Source organism: Cibotium barometz, chromosome 5 (genome assembly GCF_041138505.1).
Source record: "Cibotium barometz isolate CiBa-2024 chromosome 5, ASM4113850v1, whole genome shotgun sequence".
In the NCBI taxonomy this organism is placed as follows: domain Eukaryota; kingdom Viridiplantae; phylum Streptophyta; class Polypodiopsida; order Cyatheales; family Cibotiaceae; genus Cibotium; species Cibotium barometz.
This window is the reverse complement of record NC_141050.1, coordinates 49,701,937-49,723,326: the sequence shown is the minus strand read 5'-3', so window position 1 is coordinate 49,723,326 and position 21,390 is coordinate 49,701,937. Positions and strand designations below refer to the sequence as shown.

General features: G+C 46.6%; 1 protein-coding gene across 5 annotated transcripts in view; it reads left to right on the top strand.

The window, feature by feature from the left end:
- The window catches only part of LOC147638594 (uncharacterized), a 108,139-nt gene that overhangs the window by 41,420 nt on the left and 45,329 nt on the right, over positions 1 to 21,390 (top strand). For 4 of the 5 annotated variants that reach the window (XM_086798511.1, XM_086798513.1, XM_086798515.1 and 1 more), the window contains exons 20-22: positions 6 to 95; positions 17,996 to 18,139; positions 18,230 to 18,319. In XM_086798511.1, coding sequence (XP_086654637.1) covers positions 6 to 95; positions 17,996 to 18,139; positions 18,230 to 18,319 — 324 coding nt within the window. The remainder of the gene's footprint in view (positions 1 to 5; positions 96 to 17,995; positions 18,140 to 18,229; positions 18,320 to 21,390) is intronic. The other variant, XM_086798514.1, reaches the window with a different exon arrangement.

Here is a 21,390-nt window from a genome sequence, read left to right as displayed (position 1 = left end):
AATAGTTATTGCAAGAGAAGAGCCAAGCAAAGGAGGAGATCATGAGATACAAACACGAACTTGATTCTGCTATGGTTGAACTCGAGCAGTTTAAGGTAAATGCTAAGGCATGCCATTTCTTAGAACTTTGTGAAAGCTTAAGTGCTCTTTTAACCTGAGTCCCGCAATGACCAGTAGAAGTTTTTTCTTCTCTTCTCCCCTCTTTTAGAGAGTTTGATGCCTAGAGACGACCAAGACTACTTAGATCTATTGTATAGACTATTCTATCACCCAGTCAATACCCTCTCCTCTATCTGGAATATGATCAAGTGGATGTCCTAAGTTTTGTTGTCACAACCTCTTCTTTCTTCCATTTGTATTTGCATGAACAGCTTGCTCATTGGTTACAGCAGGGAGTCAATTTAACTTAAAATCTTTCTACTACTTGCCATACCTTGTAGAACTCTCTTTTTTAGGAAAAGATTTATAGGAAGCAATTGCCCTAGACCTCAGAACAGCATCACACTAACTTTGCGGTTGTTGATCTGGTAATGGTCTGTTTCTCTCTGACCTTACTGAGTTACAGGACACCTCGTGGCATCGTTTGACTACTCTCTGGTCTTGCTCAGCAAGAGGTGTCTTACGGAAGCCTCTTGGATTACTAGATTTAATACCTCTTCCTTTACATGGTTCCATCTTGAAGTGATGCTATGCTCTGAGAGAACCTGCACAATAAAGACTCGTGTATAATATATAGCTTGTGCCATATAGAGAAGTGCTAAGCAGCTCTGTATAAAAGACAGTATAACTTGTGCTATATACAAACAACACTCACAGAAAGTGGTATCTTTCATGGCAAAATACAAGCAGCCTCTGCCAATGAGGTGAAAGCTCAAGTGGTGAAAGTGTTTGCCTAGGCCAAGAGGTCTTGGGTTCAAGAACCGCCCTTGGTGCTTCCTCGGCAGCATTGCTACGGGCGGATAATTAAGCGACTACGGGCGGTGGAAAATCAGTAAACTACTGGAGGATCTTGGGCCTAAGGCTAGTCGAAAAAAAAATGAAAAAATAATAATAAAAAATAATTCAAGAAGCCTCTATAGATAGAGGTTTGTCATGATGAATTTTTGGTGGTCATTGAGCAGTTGGCGTTGAATTGGTCGAATTAATTGTTCCATATTCATGGACCATCAGCAATAGTCATATGTCTTTGCTGTTCTAGATCCATTTGGAACGGTTTGTGCATCCCTTGTTGCTCCACATCCTAAGGATACGTTGTTTCTGGGAAAATCTCCTGTAACGGTATGAATGATCCAATGTTGGTCCATACAAGCATGTAGCCGATTTGGCAGTGCACCAAACTTGTCAAAGTGTTCTCAAATTGTTTGGTCTCAATAGACCACCTCAAAAGGGGCGGCTAGCCATTGAGGCTGCTCAACCAAGGCTAGTCCTCAGAATTGGGGGCCTTTTTAGATCAGCTAGCGTGAAGCTGGACGTTGCATATTGAGGATGTAGCATTAATTTCAGACAATTTTCTTAACCTTGCATATTTTTGGCCTTGTATTTCATATAGCAGATAGGTATTAGATGCTCAATGCTTGCTCATGTGATGTAAGTGTTCAAAGAATATTTAAAAGTCAATTCCATTCGTGTTTGATTAAGCGTTATTGCCAGTGATCGAGTTGCACAAGTGAATGAAAGGCCTTTACAAGTTAAAAGCATAGGCGTAAAACGATGCCCATGACAGCATGCTGAGTCACGAGTGAATTTTTATTCTTGCTTCTATTGATATGCCACTTGGAGGCTTTTGCTAGGATAAAGATGGCTCGCAGAATTATGTAGGATCTAAGAGAATGGGCTTGGAAGGGAGAGAAGGATACCCAGATCACTCTTTGTAGGAGAGTAAACCTAAAGCTTTGCGGAAAGCTTCAAACTTCCCTCGAGGAAATGCCTTGGTAAGCACATTATGCAAGCTTCTGTATGTACTTGGATTGAAGCATCATAATGCCATTATCTGTCTGCACAAACTGTATGCCTAGTAGTGCAAGGGACCCAGATGTGATATCTCAAATGATGTCTTTAACTCAGCGTTGAAAGTTGAAATTGCATCTTAACTGTTCAAGTGATACATGCCCTGGTACAAAGTCCAAGAAGTGACTATCACCTAGTCTTTCTCTCTCTCTCTCTCTCTCTCTCTCTCTCTCTCTCTCTCTCTCATTGTGCATCTATCATCCTCAAAGTTAACCACATAACCACTTTTGGCAAAAGAGGAGACTCACAACACGTTCTTTATCCTTGGCACATAAAGTACATCTGAAATGCATAGGTCTGAACCATTTGCACAGCTGTGAGTATGATCTCACCAATGCCATGAGCAGAGTTATTTGCACATGTGACTTTCTTGCCCCCTCGGACAGCCCTCAATGAATTAAACAAATCCCTCTTGGAGCTGATATGCCTGGATGCTCAACTGCCAAAAATACCATAAACCTGTTTCTCATTAACATTGAGAGACGAGTTTTCTTGTGATGCATCATAACTGCAAACCAAAACAGCCCAATCATATTCTCTCTCATTAACATTGAGAGACAAGTTTTCTTGTGATGCATCATAACTACAAACCAAAAAAGCCCAATCATCCTGCACAAAGCTAGCTGAATAATCAGTTTGCGTGCAAAGAGCATTAGAAGTGTCCATTGCCAAATCAAATTCTTTCTTCTTCTCCTTGGCCTGTCTCTTCCTGCATGATTGCTGACCCTGTTGATGCTGATCCCTTCAATCAAGCTGTGGTTGAAACACCTGGTAGAAGGCTTTGAGTGCCCATGCAAGTTGCTTCGAAAAAGGTAAAAATTTCTTTGCTTTTATCACTCAAATGAACCACCTCTGAAGGAGGTTGAGGTATTTTTTTTTTCGGGTTATTATGTTGCATCATTCCGGAAGTGAGATGGTGTCGCTCTCACTTCAGTGAGAGTGAAGGTGCACAACATTTGGAGCTGCCACTGTTGTTATCTTCTTCATGCTGAGCTGAAGCTCTTGCCACTGCTAGTCTTTTGCTGATCCACTCTTTAGATGGCCACGAAACAGTCTCGTTGCGGTGCAATTGACGTTGCCTTTCTGTGTCATTTTTCTGTGGAGGCCAAAGCCGAGGACTGCTATTGTTGCTGTCCTGCAAAGATGGACACTGAGTTGAACGTTGATTGTTTGCTACTTTGGACATCATAAATGTACTGGCAGAAGTAGACGATGTGCAGCTACGGCTGGTTGTGGAGCTGCAGTTGCTTCTACATATATATTGAGCTTGCAGAGCCCTCAAGCGCTTGTGTAGCTCATATGTTAACTGGTTATGGGGGAGATCATTTGACTTTTACGCATACTCACAGAACAAGGCGAGGAGTCCTGTTCTCTACACATCCACTAATCCTACCCTAATGGCTAAGATACAAAATTCTAATGCATAGCCAAGTCCTGGCCACTATGCCTTGCCAAGTCTAAGGCTTCCCAAAAGGAAAAGATATGATCAAATATACTTCCATGGACAAATCCAGTTTGAGTATCGTGAATCACGGTCCTGCGTGCACACTTTAATCCAGTGCCACGTAGACATGATAATTCTGTGCAACTGCGAAAAGGTTAAGTTCAGGTACCAGATATGGGGGGATTGGAGCAGTTTTGCAAGCCCAATAGGTACCCAGAACTGACCAATGGTTGGAATATATATTGGTGGGCACAATATGTTTAATGACATATGTGATGATATTTTGGGATCTGAAAAGCTCTTGTGGATTAGCATATGACCTACCATCAAAATCTGTATATAAAGGAAGGTTAAGAGCAATTGGACGATAGCAAGAAATGAGCACGAGTCTTTTCTGGGGAATGAGAAATTGGACACCAAGTATCATGAATCGCTTTGGCTATAGGTGAAGACTAATCGCTTTGGCTAGAATTTTGTGTGCTATGCCCGAAAGTGTAATCATTCTCCATTGACAAATCAAGGCCTTGTTGCCCACGTTGGGGATGAGATTCTACTCACATTCCTTGAATGCGGCTCAGTATTTGTGTCCTATAACCCAAATTAATTTGGTGACATGTGGAGGGGCATTTTGGACCAATTTTGGGCTTTCTAAGCATGTGTAAACTAGTATGGCCAAGGGGCGGAGGGTTGGGCACCTCTTAGCCTAGTATGAATCATAGTAACATGAAACGTTTCGTCCGTTTCGTCGTTTCGTCGTTTTGAAGGTTTCGTTTCGTTTTGTTTCGTTTGTTTTGGACGAAACACAAAGGTTTCGAAATGACACTTCTTATATACACATATCAAATTTATAACATAGCCAACAGAAAGATGAAGATGCATGTTTTGGAACTAGTGCATATGAAATTCATGATTTTGGGAGTAGGTTTTTTGGTATTTTCAAAATTTGGGCAAGAAAAGGAGAGAAAGGAAGGAGGAAAGAAACAAGTTGGAAGGGAAGAGGGAGGTGAGAAGAAAAGGGAAGGAGGTGAGAAGAAAAGGAGAGAAAGTTGGAAGACAAGAAAAGGAGAGAAAGAGGAGGAGGGAAGAGGAGGGGTGGACCGTGGAGGAGAAGAGAGAAAGAGGAAAAGGGAAGAGGAAGAGGAGGCATGGAGGAGAAGGAGTGAAAAGGAGGAGTGGACAAGGAGAAGAGGCAGAGCAATAGGTTGCGGCCGAGAAGAAGTGTTGGATGCGTCAAGTGGCAAATGGGCAGCAAACAAGGACGGAAATGACGACAAAAATGGCATTTGCAAAAAAAAAACCTCCCGCCTGTTTTTTTGATCTCACTTTACATTTGGGCGGAACACCGTTTCGATGGGCAGGTTTTGTTTTGTTTCGAAACGTTTCGTGCCGGAAACAAGAGGGCAAAACGGGTTTTTATGTTACTATGGTATGAATGCATTAAGAGATTTCTATGATATTATTTGTGGGCTTGCTGAAGGCTGGCCAGCTTGAGTTAATTGGACAAGACTTTTGCCTAGACATAGGAGAGCTCATCTTAAAGAATGGGAGATGCAAGCGTCAGCTTGGTCGGCAGCCTGTCCATGCTGTAGGCGGCGGATAGCTTCCTTTACCATCGAGTGGGTAAAGAAGCTAGCTGTGGTAGGTCGAGGCTCCTGTGGTTGCTGTGGGGCGTGGTATAGGCCCTCTGCATATGTGTGCCATGTCTGTGGGTCTGCAATGGGTGTCGGTGTCCGGGGCTCTCTGAAGTGCCGCCATGAGATAGGGCTATCTCTACTCATGAAGAAATGGAAGATCTCTAGCTCCTGTATCTCTATGAAGGCCCGCCTTTTGCGGCGAGTAAGTCTCCTCATCTCTCTCCTCGACTCTTGCTCTGTGATGGCTCCCAAGGCTTTCTGTATGCGGAGCCGTGAGTATAGGGCTTAGCACTCGTCATCATACCATTTGTTCTGGGGCATAGTCCCAGATCTCGCAGGCTCTCTTGAGTGGACACGATGTGGGAATCTCTGTAATGCAGCCGTGTGTAGGAGTGATGCCAGCTGGGTTGTGATGGTATCCATAGGTGCCAGAGGATCCATGAGTAGGAGCCCATCCTCTACTCTGCCAGTGTATATGTCTCCCATGTCATGTGTGAAGTAGATGGTAGTGTGTGGCGTCGGTATGTGGGAGGCGGATGATACTGGTGATCTGGCTAGTGAAAATGCCAAGTATGTATGATCTGTCCCAATAGGACGAGGTGGAATGGAGAATGAGGTGACAAGCTGTGATGCCTCCAAAGATCCCATAATGTAGTCTACCACCGTGGCTCCGGTCGGTGTATGACCCCCATGTGGGAAGCATGTCAGCCCTCCTGATCCCGTCCTCTGATGCTCGACTAGCCCCTATCTCCTCTGGATCCACAGGGTGGAGGATCTGCATGTCATCATAGTCATACACCTCACACTGTCTGCTTTGTGTGTGGGCATTGATATGGCCTGTAAGAAATACCACTCTCAGTCTCCCCTGTAGCTCCCGTCTGAATAGAACTGCTACTCCCCCCGACCCTCTCGAGGTACCCTGGCATGTGGTCCTCCTGTATGCTGTATGCTGACTCCCACTGGAATCCCTCTACTCGAGGTAGCCCTCTCTCTGGGCTCTGATGTGTCTCTGTCAGAAGTATGTTGTCTCTCCCCACCATAACATGCTCCAGTTGTCCAGGCTGCACCCATAGTGAACCATTACAGTTCCATACTGCCATGTGTATCTCTGTCAGAAGTATGTTGTCTCTCCCCACCATAACATGCTCCAGTCGTCCAGGCTGCACCCATAGTGAACCATTACAGTTCCATTATGCCATGTGTATCTCTGTCAGTGGCCTGGTCTGTGTCCCATAGGCCCCAAACCGCTAATCCATGGGCCGGCCATCAATGATGACCCGACCATCTGGATAGAAGGCCTTCTTGCCTTCTCTCCTTGCATGCAAGACTCGTGGCATGCAAGCTCTCCTATGCTCTAGCTGCATCCTGGTGAGATCATCCAAGAAAATAGGAGCTCCCTCTAAGCCTCGTAGTATGACCCTCTTCCTCATGAAGGTGACCCTCTCTGTCTCTCTTGCAAACTGTAGGATGAGGGCTCGCTTGCGTGTTGAGTCTTTCCCGGCTCTCCATGCTTTGGTGAAGGGAGAGGGTCCTCTTCCCTGTAGCCTAGCTTCATGCATAGAAGCTGTCCATCTTTCTCGGGAGTGGAGTTGGGTGTCTCGGCTATACCTGTGACTCGAATGTTGAGGCGGCGGGGATGCCTCATCTTCTCCTCCTCAATGGTGGTGTGAATGATTTGATGTTCTTCCCTTTGAGTTTCCTCCCTCACTTCTTTGCGGATGTTCTTCTTCACCACCTCAACCCATCCTGACTGCTTGGCTTCGAGTTTTCCCTCCATGTCCTTTGTGATCTCCTTGGAGATCTCTTCTTTGATGGCCGTGAGAGTGTTCTCATTGATCTTACCCTCATCCTTCTCGGTGTTCTTGACTGCTACGAGTTCCACTTTCAATGCACTCACCTCCTCCTTGAGTGCTGTGTTCTCTTGTTCAAGGTCCGTGACCCGTGCTTCGAGGGCAATGATTGGCCGGTGTAGTTTGTTCTCCACCTCATTGAGGTTGGAATCGGATGTCTTCTTATTCTCCTTGATTAGTGCCTTCATTGCCGTCTCGAGGGCCTCGAGTTTCTCTTGGAGACTCGGAGCCATTCCGAGAGAGAGAGAGAGAGAGAGAGAGAGAGAGAGAGAGAGAGAGAGTTATTGGAGTGTGCACACAAGACTCTGGAACAAGAGTGCCTAGATGATAAGCACAAGTACAGGAGTGCCTATGGATGCTTCCACTTCACAAATCTTTCCCTTATGAACAAGAATCCCCGAATATGTAGCACAAAGGCTTTGAGTTTGTCAAAAAAGTGTACGAAAAAGAAAGCCCCAAAATACGTGAACAGGATGTAAGATGTTGGTGTGAGACGATCCTCTTCTTCTCTCTTTCCCTCAAATGCACAAGACACAGCAAGGCTGTGGATTGAGCTAAGGCGTGAGCTAAGTTGGAGGAGTAGTTGTGGGCGAGGCACTGGTGGCAATATTAGAGGTCGACAGTGGGTGGAACTCGTCTCAGAGCTGGTTGAGGTGGCAGAGAGTGGGTACAAGTGGCAGCTGAGCGGCGTGTGAGAATAGGCGGAGGTAGAGCGGAGCTGACCCGTCGGCTGAGGTGGTGCGTGTTGCAGTCATGCTGCCCGTCTGGTTGGCGGATGTTGGCTGACCACCGACGACAGTGGTTGGCTGGGCACTAGCGCCCCATGTCTGGCTGGCAGCGACGGGATCTGGATCAGCAATGCCTTGTTCTGTGCGTGGAACTCCACTGGCTACAACTAGGCAAAGGCAGCAAAAGCTCTGATACCAAATATTGGCAAGATGCCTGGGGTAAGAGTGCAAGATCTCAACTAGTGAGGAGAAGAGAGAGAGAGAGATGATGACCAACAAGATAATCAGCAGAAGGGCAAAGTGATGAGGAAGTACACGAGTAGTCGAAAGCATATATGATGCGAGAACATATGCCTTATGCCAAATATGATGCCACCACATATGGCTTCTAAGAGGCTATTCCCACACAAAAGACTTACACATACTAGCAGTTGTTCACACACATTGGAATCGCTTTATTTAAGGCCTACATACAGTGCTAGGTTACACAACCACCTAGCACTTGTTTATTCGCACATTAATCACTATTAATATTTAACAAGAACCTGGCTGTTTGAGGCAGAGTAGAGTCCCGAAACACCTCGGACCCACTCCTCCATGAATCCCACTGCACATCATTCCCTCCAGAAAGCCCCAATCTACTCTGTCACATAGGCTTTCTCGAAATCATCAAGGAGCACAATCAAATCCTACTGGTGCATCTTGCCAAGCGCTCGCCTCCGAGAAGGTGAAGATGCAGTCTAGAATGCTCTGAACTTGAACAAATCCCGTATGTGTACCATGCATCAAGTTGGGGAGGAAGGGTTGCAGTTGCTGACGGTTGATGTCCTTGGCCATAACTTTGTAGGTGGTCCCTAGAAGGGTGATGTGTCTCCATTGCTGAATCTCCAATCGTCGGTCACCACCCTCCTTGGGAATCAAGTGGATCGATCCCTTTGACAACCTCTCCGGCATGGCTCCTGTAACCATTATCTCGTTGAAGGCAGCTCCGAGGCCATCTTCGATGAGATCTCAGCGACGGAGAAATAAGGAGACTGGAAGCCCGTCTTCTCCCAGGCATTTTCCCCTAGGTAACAATGGATCCATCTTGGCGTCGCAACTTGCGGATACCATATCTCTACTTGTATGGGCTGCAATCTCAAAGAAATCCCGAGTGACCTTGTCTCTTGTTTGCGTCCAAAAGGAGGCTCTGGCATGGTATCCGTACTCCAACCTTCGCTCCTCTATGGATTTGAGCTCTGCACAGGGGGTAGCCAATAGACCCTCAATCTGCGGGCTATCTGGTGCACTCTCTTGAAGGCATTGTAGAGAAGCTAGGCCCCTCCGAATGCTTCTCTCCGCTCTCGAAAGCTAGGCAATCTGCTATGCACTGCAACTTGTAATAGACTACGAATCTCTCCAAGGCCTGCATCCAAGGCGCTAGCTAATCTGCTTTGGGCTGCCTCTTGTAATAGACTACTAATCTCTTAAAGGCTTGCATCCTACGGGAGTGTTCTTGAGTGAAAATCTAGCCTCTCCCAAATCTCCAAAGAGTCCTAGATGAGGTTAGAACGTAGTGCGTGCCAAAATACCAATCATGCCACCATGATCACAAGCCCACTCATCTACATAGAACTAATCTAATTTGCATAGGTTAGGCCCAGTAGTCCTCTTGTCAGATCTAGAGAAACCAACGCTCCCACGGATGCGTCCAAACTTTGGAAGATGCCAAGGGTCTTGTCCCGTGAGAGCCAAAATCAGCTCCTCCCAAACCGAGTTCTCTGTACTAGAAATTGTAGCCATGCCACCTCCGAGTTTGTCCTCTGCCGACTCTAGCATGTTAAAATCTCCACCCATACACCAGAAATCCGCTTGTGGCAGGGATTGACGAACTGTACTGTACTCTAGAAGGTGGCCTTGCCAACTATTGCAACATTTGGTGCATATGCATTTAGAATGCCCACACAATCCTCTCCAATCTTGATGGTCACCCACCTGAGCTCGTCGAGTTACAATGGTGCCTAAGTCAACCATTGTTGGCAATAGCTGCTTACTGACGGAAATGCATACACCACCTTGTGTCCTAGAGGGGCCAAAAGAATGGGACCAGAAGTTGTGACTTCTTCATTGCAAGATCTTCCCACAGCGCGGCAGGTACGTCCCTTTGAAAGATGGTGCTCTTGAATGAAGAGAGTGTCAATGGGTTCACCAACTGCTGCTCTCTAGAGCTCCTCTTGAAGGACACCACGTCTGTGAAAGCACTATGGGCCCCCTAAACTGTGGATGTTCCATGAGACAATCCATAACTAATATTTGTGTGAGGCGGAACTGGTGGAACTACTTGAAGATTCTTGGGCGTGGGGTTTGATGGACAGTTGCCACTGTCAGTCTTTGAGCAAAGCTGCGCCACATGGGCACGAATCCTGGCCTCCATGTGGAGACACTCTGTTTGAGCTGTGGAGTATGTATACTTTGGATTCCACCTGTCACAATGCAGGTATCTATAGGAGGGGGAAGGGGTACTACCACTAAAGCATGAAGTAACACAAAAAGCAACACCTCCAGGTTGGATGACACCATTTACCCTTCCTTATCTTTGTGGCCCGAGCCACCCAACTCCATTTGAGCCAAAGGCAAGAGGTGGGTAAGCTCACCAATGATACGTAGGTCATGCAAATGGTGCGAGAGCTCTATGGCTTGCCCCTGAATAGCGGTGGACACTGACTCCATGCTACAATTTGTCCCTTGTGCTGCACTCAGTGGGAAGGAGAAAATCATTGTGCCACTCTCTGGGGTGGACGGTCTGGAGTGATATAACACCACCATATATGAATGGGAGTCACCGTCTCCTGGAACATACGAGCTGCTTCGACATGAAGGCATTGGAAGAAGTTGTAGTGCCCCAACACCTTGGGGGGCCCACTGGCGATTCTTGGGAGAGAGCCCGCACTGGAGAGGCAATGATGGTCATCTCTATCGGCCCCATAAAACGATGGATCAAATGGCGGACTGAGCTGGCTGCCTCTGTTTGGGCCTGGCATGACCCTGGGGATGCAGAAGTTGGGAGGGGGGGGGGGGGGTCTGGTATGCCAAAGCTGAGGGAGCTGAGAGGGGAAGAGTCAGAACAGACGGCACGAGAGGGAGGGGTGGGGTATGCGCAAGGGCTGAGAAGGGGGTTAGGGGGAGAAGGGTTCGCCTTTGCAGGCGGTGCTAAGTTGTGGAAGATGGCTTGTGGTTCCACCTTTGGCCAACTCTCTTATGCCAGGCTCAACCGAGTGCTCTGGTACATGGGGGGGGGGGTGCTGCCCCGCCTCCTGAGGAGGATCGGAACTAGGGCCGGGGATAACATCACCTATTACGGGGAGGAGACGAAGGTATTCCTTCCTAAGACTTGGAAAGCAAACTGTCATGGGAAAGCTTGAGATGGCAACCAAAGGGTCAGACGCCGGGTCGAAGCTGTGTTGCAACCTTGCAAAGAATGCCTGGGCCGTAAGCAGTGTGACGGGGCTTAGCTGCATGACTGTCCGAAGTTGCAGGCGAATCAAACTCAACTTGATAGTAGCCATGCCCCAAGGGATGAATATTCCAGGCGTGCCAAGAAGGCTTATGTGTATTCCCACGATCTTGCATACCAAGGTGGTGGCCTCCAAAGAAGCGATTGTCGAAGCGAGGAGCTGGAGATCGGCTTCGGAAAAAGGGAGGCAAGGGACGGTGGCCTTGGTGGGGGATGATGGAGCGGCTGCCACGGAGTCCTCCTGGGGGTTCGAGACTAGAAGATGCTGGGCCTTGCCATAGGGAAAATTGCCCGAATGCTAAAAGCACTTGATGGCGGGGGAAGAGGGTAAGGAAGCGGGGAGAAGGCTGGGGGCTAAGTGAGGTCGGTTAAGGCAAAGCACGGCAGAAAAAGAGCAAAGATGGGGGGGGGGGTGGTGGGACGAGGGAGAGTCAACAGCGGGGGGGAGGTGGAAGACGAAGAGGGACAGGAGAAAGCCACTGAAGGGGCAGCGTGGGAGGCGGAAGTGAGGAGGGTCAAGGGGGCCGTAGGCGGGAGGCAGTGGTGCGGAGGTGCTTGGGGTGGGGGGTGGGGTCTGGGGTCTGGGGTCAAGAGCAGGGGGGCTGGAGTGATGGCAGGTCATGTGCTGGCATGCAGGGGGTAGCTCAAGCTCAGGGGGTTTTAAAAAAAATCTAGGAACTTAGCCACTGAGTCATTCACAAAATGCATTGTGTGTGTGTTTCTGTCTTAATTAAGTAAAATTAAAGATTCTCTGTGTCACCAGCCTGGACATTTCCCAGTCTGAAAGGGGTCTGGTGGACTCCAGGATGTTTAAATATTTGGAAAGTACAAGCTTTGGGAATGGGGGATTATCCTAGAATACAAAGGACCACACTCCTAAAATTTAGGAGAGTTGCTATTTTTGGCCCGACTCCGATGGGAATTCTGTTCGCGTCATTACATCTGGAATTAAGCAGATACCAAGAGTTGGCAAAGTGCCTACGACAGAATGTCTACCAGTTGGGATATTTTTAGAGGTAAAGATTATGGAAGGACCCATCTCTTAGATTGGGACATGTGGCAAGATAGTGGACCAAAGTGAGACAAGTGGCCTGACACTTGTTAGAAAAAGGATCAAAGTGAGACAAGTGGCCTCACACTTGTCACTTCAGCTATTGTGTGCCTCTCCACTTGTCATTGTAGCCTTCTCTTGCCATTTTAGCTCATGGGAGGCCCAAATCTATAAATTGGAGCCCCCTCTCTTCATTAATAGAGGCTCTCTTGCTGCACACTAGCCTCTACCACCGTTGAAGGCTTCTCTAATGATGGCTACTCTCTTTCTCTCTCACTTGAAGGCTCCATGAAGAATACCGGCTGTATGGGACTGTTTTGGAGGCTTCCATCGCGAAGAAATACTGAAGGCAAGGGTATTCAATCATTTATTATGATTTCTAGCCATTGTATGTGTTGTACCAGCATTTGTACTTGCTGTACCTGCTGTACCAGCCACCATACCGGCTGTACCAGCCATTGTACTTGCTGTACCAGCCACTGTACTTGCTGCACCAGCTTCTGTACTTGATGTACCTGCTGTACCAGGCACCGTACCGGCTGTACCAGCCACCGTACCTGCTGTACCAGCCATTGTACTTGTTGTACCAGCCATTGTACCTGCTGTACCGGCTGAATGGAGAGTTGTACTTGCTGTACCCTCTCTATTGCATGAAGACCCGTGGTTTTTGGGGAAGAATCAGTACCCACACGGAGGTATATGGATTATATTGTTGGCTCAGCATTTCTACAGCCTATGTTCCGGCTTGGTTGCCTCGTGTTGGGCTGTGTTATGGCATTTGTATATGGATAATCCGGCATCTCCCGTGGGGAGAGTAAGGCCCTCAAAGCTTGTACATGATATTATTCTCCTTGGGTAATAAAATACTCCAAGGGGGGGGGTCGGCCCATTCCGGCCTCTATGCGGTGTCACATGTGCAAGATCCATTTTCAGCATTTGTGGATGTTTTGTCCAGCTTTATGTTTTATGCAAAGTGATGATGGATATGTGTTAAGGCTGTGGCCATGTTTAAATGTTTTAATATGCATTGATGGTATCAACAAGTGTGTCAAAGGCCCTAGTCCCCCGGGCACCGCCGCTGCGAGTTACATTGGTATCAGAGCATAGGCTTTCTTGGAAGCGGAGGCTTCCTTCTATCAATAAGGAAGAGAAAAGATCTGGAGTGGGGACCACACTTACCATCATTGCTATTAAGCATGGCCAGCCACTTCAGAGCCTATGAAGCAAGAGCATGAGCAATAGACAGCTTGGTCTAAGGATTTATGAATTCACAAAATTTATCTTGGAAGTATGGAGTTGGCTTTATGTGCACACGTTTAGCACTCTTTCCATATGGATATTGTGGATTATATTATCAAGCTTACAGGCAAGCTATATGGAGATATATCTCAAGATATCTTAAGGATATGGTGACGAGATATTTCTGTTGGCTTCATGACCAACCTGGCAAAGAACAGCTAAGTATACTTTGAGTTTGCAAAGTTGGTGCTTTTGCTATTTACTATGAAGTGTTTTTGATGTTCACTAACCCTTGTATAGCTATGCAAGGAGAAAGGTGTTGTTGTTTGCCTTGAGATGGTTTCAGGGAAACATTGTTTATGGCTCCCTTTAATGGGATGAATTCTTTTCATGGCTCCCTTTATTGGGATGGATTATATCTATGGAGATTTCTTTCTTGGACGAGATTTATATAGATATTGGGCTTCACAAGCAATTTCTATGGACGAATCTGTCCGAGTTTATAGAGAAGCAATCTTTGGATATCTCATGGATATGATGCTTTTATGGATAAAGTCCACCTCTACTCCAAGGTGTGTGGTTAGCACGGAGTATGTGGTAAGAGTTATGGTATACAAGGATTATGGTATACAGGTGTATGGATTCCTGGACTTCTTTTCTAGGAATTTGGATCCATCCTCAGGTTTATGGATTATGTTTATGGCTCCCTTTTACTGGGATGGATTATTCTTTTTGGCTCCCTTTATTTGGGATGCATTGGACTTATGGAACTCATGGTTCACTTACCCTGTGTAGTGTTCTCTTGTCCTACGTGCTCTCTTGAAGATTGTTTCTACCATGTGTGGGTGGAACAATAGAGAGCAGATGGAAGGGAACATGGGCACTTGAGAGGGTAGTGTGAGTTGGTGGCCGAAATGCCTATAAACTATGTGTGGCAGAAATGCGTATGGAACACCAGGTTATCTATGCCTGCGAGTGATTGTTTTCAGGACTCCTTGTTTAGCCGCCCTGTGTAGTATTTCTCTTGACCTAAGTGCTCTTCAAGATGTTGCTACCTTGCTTGGTAGAACATAGAGCCAATGGTAGAGAATATGGGCACTGAAGTCGGGCCGGGCGTCAAGGCAGCTCCTTGGTGATCTACATGGATTATGATATCTGGACTTATGGGACTGTTTTGTCTCGCCCATTTACTTGGGACATGGATTATGATATCTGGACTTATGGGACTGTTTTGTCTCACCCATTTACTTGGGACATGGATTATGATATCTAGATTTATGGGACTGATTTGTCTCGCCCATTTATCTTGGGACATGGATTATGATATCTGGACTTATGGGACTGTTTTTGTCTTGCCCATTTATCTTGGGACATGATTTTGATATTGGTATTATGGAGATTTATTTAGTCTCGCCCATTTCTTTGGAACATGGATTCTTCAGTTATATTGGATTTTTTGAGACTGTCTCGTCTCGCCCAATCGATGGGACATGATTATATCTTGAATATATGGCTTGAAGCTTAAAGTTGCGGACAACTTTTAAGAAGTTGGGGAGGATGTCACCAGCCTGGACATTTCCCAGTCTGAAAGGGGTCTGGTGGACTCCAGGATGTTTAAATATTTGGAAAGTACAAGCTTTGGGAATGGGGGATTATCCTAGAATACAAAGGACCACACTCCTAAAATTTAGGAGAGTTGCTATTTTTGGCCCGACTCCGATGGGAATTCTGTTCGCGTCATTACATCTGGAATTAAGCAGATACCAAGAGTTGGCAAAGTGCCTACGACAGAATGTCTACCAGTTGGGATATTTTTAGAGGTAAAGATTATGGAAGGACCCATCTCTTAGATTGGGACATGTGGCAAGATAGTGGACCAAAGTGAGACAAGTGGCCTGACACTTGTTAGAAAAAGGATCAAAGTGAGACAAGTGGCCTCACACTTGTCACTTCAGCTATTGTGTGCCTCTCCACTTGTCATTGTAGCCTTCTCTTGCCATTTTAGCTCATGGGAGGCCCAAATCTATAAATTGGAGCCCCCTCTCTTCATTAATAGAGGCTCTCTTGCTGCACACTAGCCTCTACCACCGTTGAAGGCTTCTCTAATGATGGCTACTCTCTTTCTCTCTCACTTGAAGGCTGCCCATGAAGAATACCGGCTGTATGGGACTGTTTTGGAGGCTTCCATCGCGAAGAAATACTGAAGGCAAGGGTATTCAATCATTTATTATGATTTCTAGCCATTGTATGTGTTGTACCAGCATTTGTACTTGCTGTACCTGTTGTACCAGCCACCATACCGGCTGTACCAGCCATTGTACTTGCTGTACCAGCCACTGTACTTGCTGCACCAGCTTCTGTACTTGCTGTACCTGCTGTACCAGCCACCGTACCGGCTGTACCAGCCACCGTACCTGCTGTACGAGCCATTGTACTTGTTGTACCAGCCATTGTACTTGCTGTACCGGCTGAATGGAGAGTTGTACTTGCTGTACCCTCTCTATTGCATGAAGACCCGTGGTTTTTGGGGAAGAATCAGTACCCACACGGAGGTATATGGATTATATTGTTGGCTCAGCATTTCTACAGCCTATGTTCCGGCTTGGTTGCCTCGTGTTGGGCTGTGTTATGGCATTTGTATATGGATAATCCGGCATCTCCCGTGGGGAGAGTAAGGCCCTCAAAGCTTGTACATGATATTATTCTCCTTGGGTAATAAAATACTCCAAGGGGGGGGGTCGGCCCATTCCGGCCTCTATGCGGTGTCACATGTGCAAGATCCATTTTCAGCATTTGTGGATGTTTTGTCCAGCTTTATGTTTTATGCAAAGTGATGATGGATATGTGTTAAGGCTGTGGCCATGTTTGATGTCACCAGCCTGGACATTTCCCAGTCTGAAAGGGGTCTGGTGGACTCCAGGATGTTTAAATATTTGGAAAGTACAAGCTTTGGGAATGGGGGATTATCCTAGAATACAAAGGACCACACTCCTAAAATTTAGGAGAGTTGCTATTTTTGGCCCGACTCTGATGGGAATTCTGTTCGCGTCATTACATCTGGAATTAAGCAGATACCAAGAGTTGGCAAAGTGCCTACGACAGAATGTCTACCAGTTGGGATATTTTTAGAGGTAAAGATTATGGAAGGACCCATCTCTTAGATTGGGACATGTGGCAAGATAGTGGACCAAAGTGAGACAAGTGGCCTGACACTTGTTAGAAAAAGGATCAAAGTGAGACAAGTGGCCTCACACTTGTCACTTCAGCTATTGTGTGCCTCTCCACTTGTCATTGTAGCCTTCTCTTGCCATTTTAGCTCATGGGAGACCCAAATCTATAAATTGGAGCCCCCTCTCTTCATTAATAGAGGCTCTCTTGCTGCACACTAGCCTCTACCACCGTTGAAGGCTTCTCTAATGATGGCTACTCTCTTTCTCTCTCACTTGAAGGCTGCCCATGAAGAATACCGGCTGTATGGGACTGTTTTGGAGGCTTCCATCGCGAAGAAATACTGAAGGCAAGGGTATTCAATCATTTATTATGATTTCTAGCCATTGTATGTGTTGTACCAGCATTTGTACTTGCTGTACCTGTTGTACCAGCTGTACCAGCCACCATACCGGCTGTACCAGCCATTGTACTTGCTGTACCAGCCACTGTACTTGCTGCACCAGCTTCTGTACTTGATGTACCTGCTGTACCAGGCACCGTACCGGCTGTACCAGCCACCGTACCTGCTGTACCAGCCATTGTACTTGTTGTACCAGCCATTGTACCTACTGTACCGGCTGAATGGAGAGTTGTACTTGCTGTACCCTCTCTATTGCATGAAGACCCGTGGTTTTTGGGGAAGAATCAGTACCCACACGGAGGTATATGGATTATATTGTTGGCTCAGCATTTCTACAGCCTATGTTCCGGCTTGGTTGCCTCGTGTTGGGCTGTGTTATGGCATTTGTATATGGATAATCCGGCATCTCCCGTGGGGAGAGTAAGGCCCTCAAAGCTTGTACATGATATTATTCTCCTTGGGTAATAAAATACTCCAAGGGGGGGGGTCGGCCCATTCCGGCCTCTATGCGGTGTCACATGTGCAAGATCCATTTTCAGCATTTGTGGATGTTTTGTCCAGCTTTATGTTTTATGCAAAGTGATGATGGATATGTGTTAAGGCTGTGGCCATGTTTAAATGTTTTAATATGCATTGATGGTATCAACAAGTGTGTCAAAGGCCCTAGTCCCCCGGGCACCGCCGCTGCGAGTTACACTCTGAATGTTCCGTTCAAGCCACTGCAGTTGCAACCTCCAATTGTGAGAGTCAGCTGATGCTACGCCAGCAATATATGCAACACCATTTTAGTGCTTGTCCTTTCTTGCGCTTTTTTTTTTTTGGGGGGGGCTCTTTGGACTCTTGTGTATTCTTAACATCTTACTGTCTCTCCAAGACAATTCAGCATGGTGGTGTCACGTCACTATGTTGTCTTGTAGAAGCCATGACAAGTTGGTTGGAAACTGGAAATTATTTAAAAGGTGGTGTTGGGGTCTACAGGTTTTGAATACGCAACTCAAGGTTGCTCTCATAGAAGCTGAAGAATCTTCAAAGCTTCAAGCACAAAGGTTGAAGGACACGTCAAGTATGTTAGAGGCAGCAGAGTCTGAACTTGTTTTACTTCAAAAAACGAATGAAACAATGGTATCAGTTTGAATTTCTGTACTATGAATTATGTAGGCCACATGCAATGCAGGTACAATTAAAGGTATAAAAGCTGTCTACTTTTTGCAGTGTCAGGAGCTTGCTAATTGTAAAGAGAGTAATGGCGTGCTTGAAAGCAGCATTAATGATCTTAAAAGTAAAAATGATGAGCTGGCAAAGGTAAGCCAATGGTCACCATGCCATCTTATTATCTCTATATGTTATTTTAGCTTTGTGCTTTGCCAAAACCTTTTACAAATCTCATACAAAGGTGGCATGGAACTGGTAACTATGCTAAACTGATAACTTCAATGTGGATTTTGTTGTCCATTGTGATGTAGCAGTTTTTTGCAAAAAATTAGACTTCATTAAGTATGAAGAAAACAAACACTTGGTTAGCTACCAAGGCTGTAGGGGGCAAATCAAGCTTCATGCTACTCCAATGCTGAAGTTTTCTTTTAATGCTCATGAGCACAGGCGCGTATTGTTGTGCAGGCGAGAGGTCAATGCCAACCTGATAGCCTAGGTAGCTGGTAGTGCAACCTCTCTCAATCCAAGTAAACCCCACATCCAAACCCCAATTTGTATGCAGACAGTCACTAATCCAGAATCCGGCTGATTTGTGCCAATTGATGGTGGCGCCTGCTACCAAACAAAACATCTCCAAGGCAGTGCGGAAAGGAAAGAGGCATGCAAATGAGGCCTCAAAAACTTAGCAATATCATCTGCTAATTGTGAGTCCAGTAACTCTTAATCTGTGTGAAGAGGCTGCTTGTGGTCCAAAACCCTTGGGGTAACTTTGAGAAACCTGCTCAAAGCCTCCACTACTATAAGGTAAAGTAGTGAAGCTACGGGGCATCCCTGCCTCACAGAATGGGAGATCTGAAAGCCCTCACCATGCCCCCCGCAGGCACAAAATTGTGCTATGGGCCTCCCTATACATGCAAGAGACCCCTCTGATCCACTCCTCGGAGAGACCTATCTGTGCCATCATTCCTTCCAAGAAGTCCCAATCCACTCTTCATGAGTTTTTTCGAAGTCTGGCAAGAGAATGGCAAGGGGTTGTGGGCTAGATTTAGCCCACTCCACAACTTCTGTGAATGAAAAGATACTATAAAAAATACTCCTTTCTTGGAGGAAACCATTGTGTGTATCATGAATAACTCTCTGAAGCCTCATACTCACTGCCTTCGCTAAGATTTTGTAAGCAGATCTAAGCAGAGTTACGGGCCTTCACCGTCTAATATTGGTCTTGTCCCTCCCTTTTGGGACAAGGTGGATTAGACCCTCCGTGATAAAAGGGGGCATCATACCAGAACACCACGTCTCCTGCAGAGCAGTAGTAACATCATGATGACGAATATAATCCCAAAACTGCATGAAGGAAGGAGAGCCCATCATCCCCTGGGCATTTGCCTTTTGAGAGGGTGTGCAAAGTCTGAGCTCATCTTTCAAAAAGGGGGCATCCACAAAGGCACGCATGCCATCTGTACTAGGCCTGGGCATGCGCTCCCACTGTGCAACATCTCTCTCCAAAGAGTGGGTCTCTGCAGAGAGCAAGATTTGATAAAATTTTGAGGCAATACTCCTCACCTTATTTGGATCAGCGTGAAATTCTCCCTAAGAATCGTGCAAGCATCTCAAACTGTCCCTAATGTGCATAGGTCCATGTGCTTAGAAAAACGGTTTGTCGCATTTGCCAACCATCTGTGTCCAAAATGCCTCATTAGTATGAATCTCTCTCAGTAGGCTCTCTCCAAGGGGTGTGTGTGACGCTCACGGCCACTCTTTTTGTTCGATAGTTGCTCAACCATGTTGAAGTCGCCTCCAAAAATCCATTGATATGCCTCAGGCATCAGCTCATCCCAGAGGGCCACCCTTTCTCCCGGTACATTAGGCTCATAGATATTTAAGATACCCAACTTTTGTCCCTCTTGGATAACCATAATCCATCGTACTCTCTTAGGTATGATAACACCATGGCTAATAACATGAGGCAAAAGTGATGCTGACACTAAGATGTATACCCTTGTGCACAGGACCAAAAAGTGTCCAGAAAGGAGCATATCCAATTCGTGCTTGTGCGAAAGCACATCCATAGGTCCACTTGTAATGGCAGGGTGGAGCTGATCCTTAACAAGGTGCTTCGTACTGCGCGTGGGAAACCTCCCTAGACCTTGCACATTCCATGAGATAATCCTCATGGTTAATAGGAGGTTTTGATTCCGGACCTAACGAACCGCTTGGCTGGAGTTTGGATTCTCATGGTAAAGAGAAGGTTTTGATTCCGGACCCGCCTCTCATAATGTTGTAGGAGGGGGTGATCCTTGGAGCAAAGGCCAATGTTAGCATGTTCACTCTATCCTGGACATAGGCGCCCAATGCATGGGTCCCTGCAGGACATCGTGGCATATATCTTGCTGTCCATCCTGCAAGGCCTCATAAGGTGGCAGTGTGGCCTTTGCACCCATACCAAGTGCACCCTGCACATTGTCCATCCCAAGCAAGGAGGACTCAACAGTCATTCTACCATGATGCAACATCCTTCTGCGAGGATGACTCTTACGATGATGACTTTGTACTTTCATCACTTTGACCCAATACATCACTGCGTACATTGTCTTTGGGAAGGGCATCATCCTGTGCCCCAACATTCTCACCTAGAGGGCGGCCATGAGAGACGATCCGCCACTCCTGAGGAAAGGTTGGCCGAGGCGGAGCATTAGGCGTGTCGCTTGGGGAGTGTGTTTGCACTGCCTCCTACAACCCCTAGCCCTAGGGCAATCCCACGCAAAGTGACCCATCTCGTGACAAACCCGTCATTGGTTAGGTCTGCCTGACTTCTCTATACGTTGCTTCAGGGGACCATTAGGTCGCGGAAGCGGCACAAAATCCTCAAAGGAATCATTGTCACGAGCCAACACCATAACCTTGGGAACATCATCAGCCAAGGCAGTGACTGCCTGTGTCATGTGCACAGTGTGTATCTATCGTGTGCTACACGCACGCAAGACTAGTTTCCAGGCTTGGGGAGGCTGATTGACGAGCTGAGTTAGGGATAGACTAACGGGCGGGCACCCAAGTATGGACGGGCAGGCGTCCAAGTGTGGATGCCCAATGACTGGCCAAGAGCCTATAAAAGGGTGGCCAAGGTTAGTTATTGGGACATAGAGAGTCTCCCGAGTTTGTGAGAGCTCTATGGTCTTGGAGCTTGGATCTAGTGCAGACGTGCACCTGCTTTATGCAGCGCC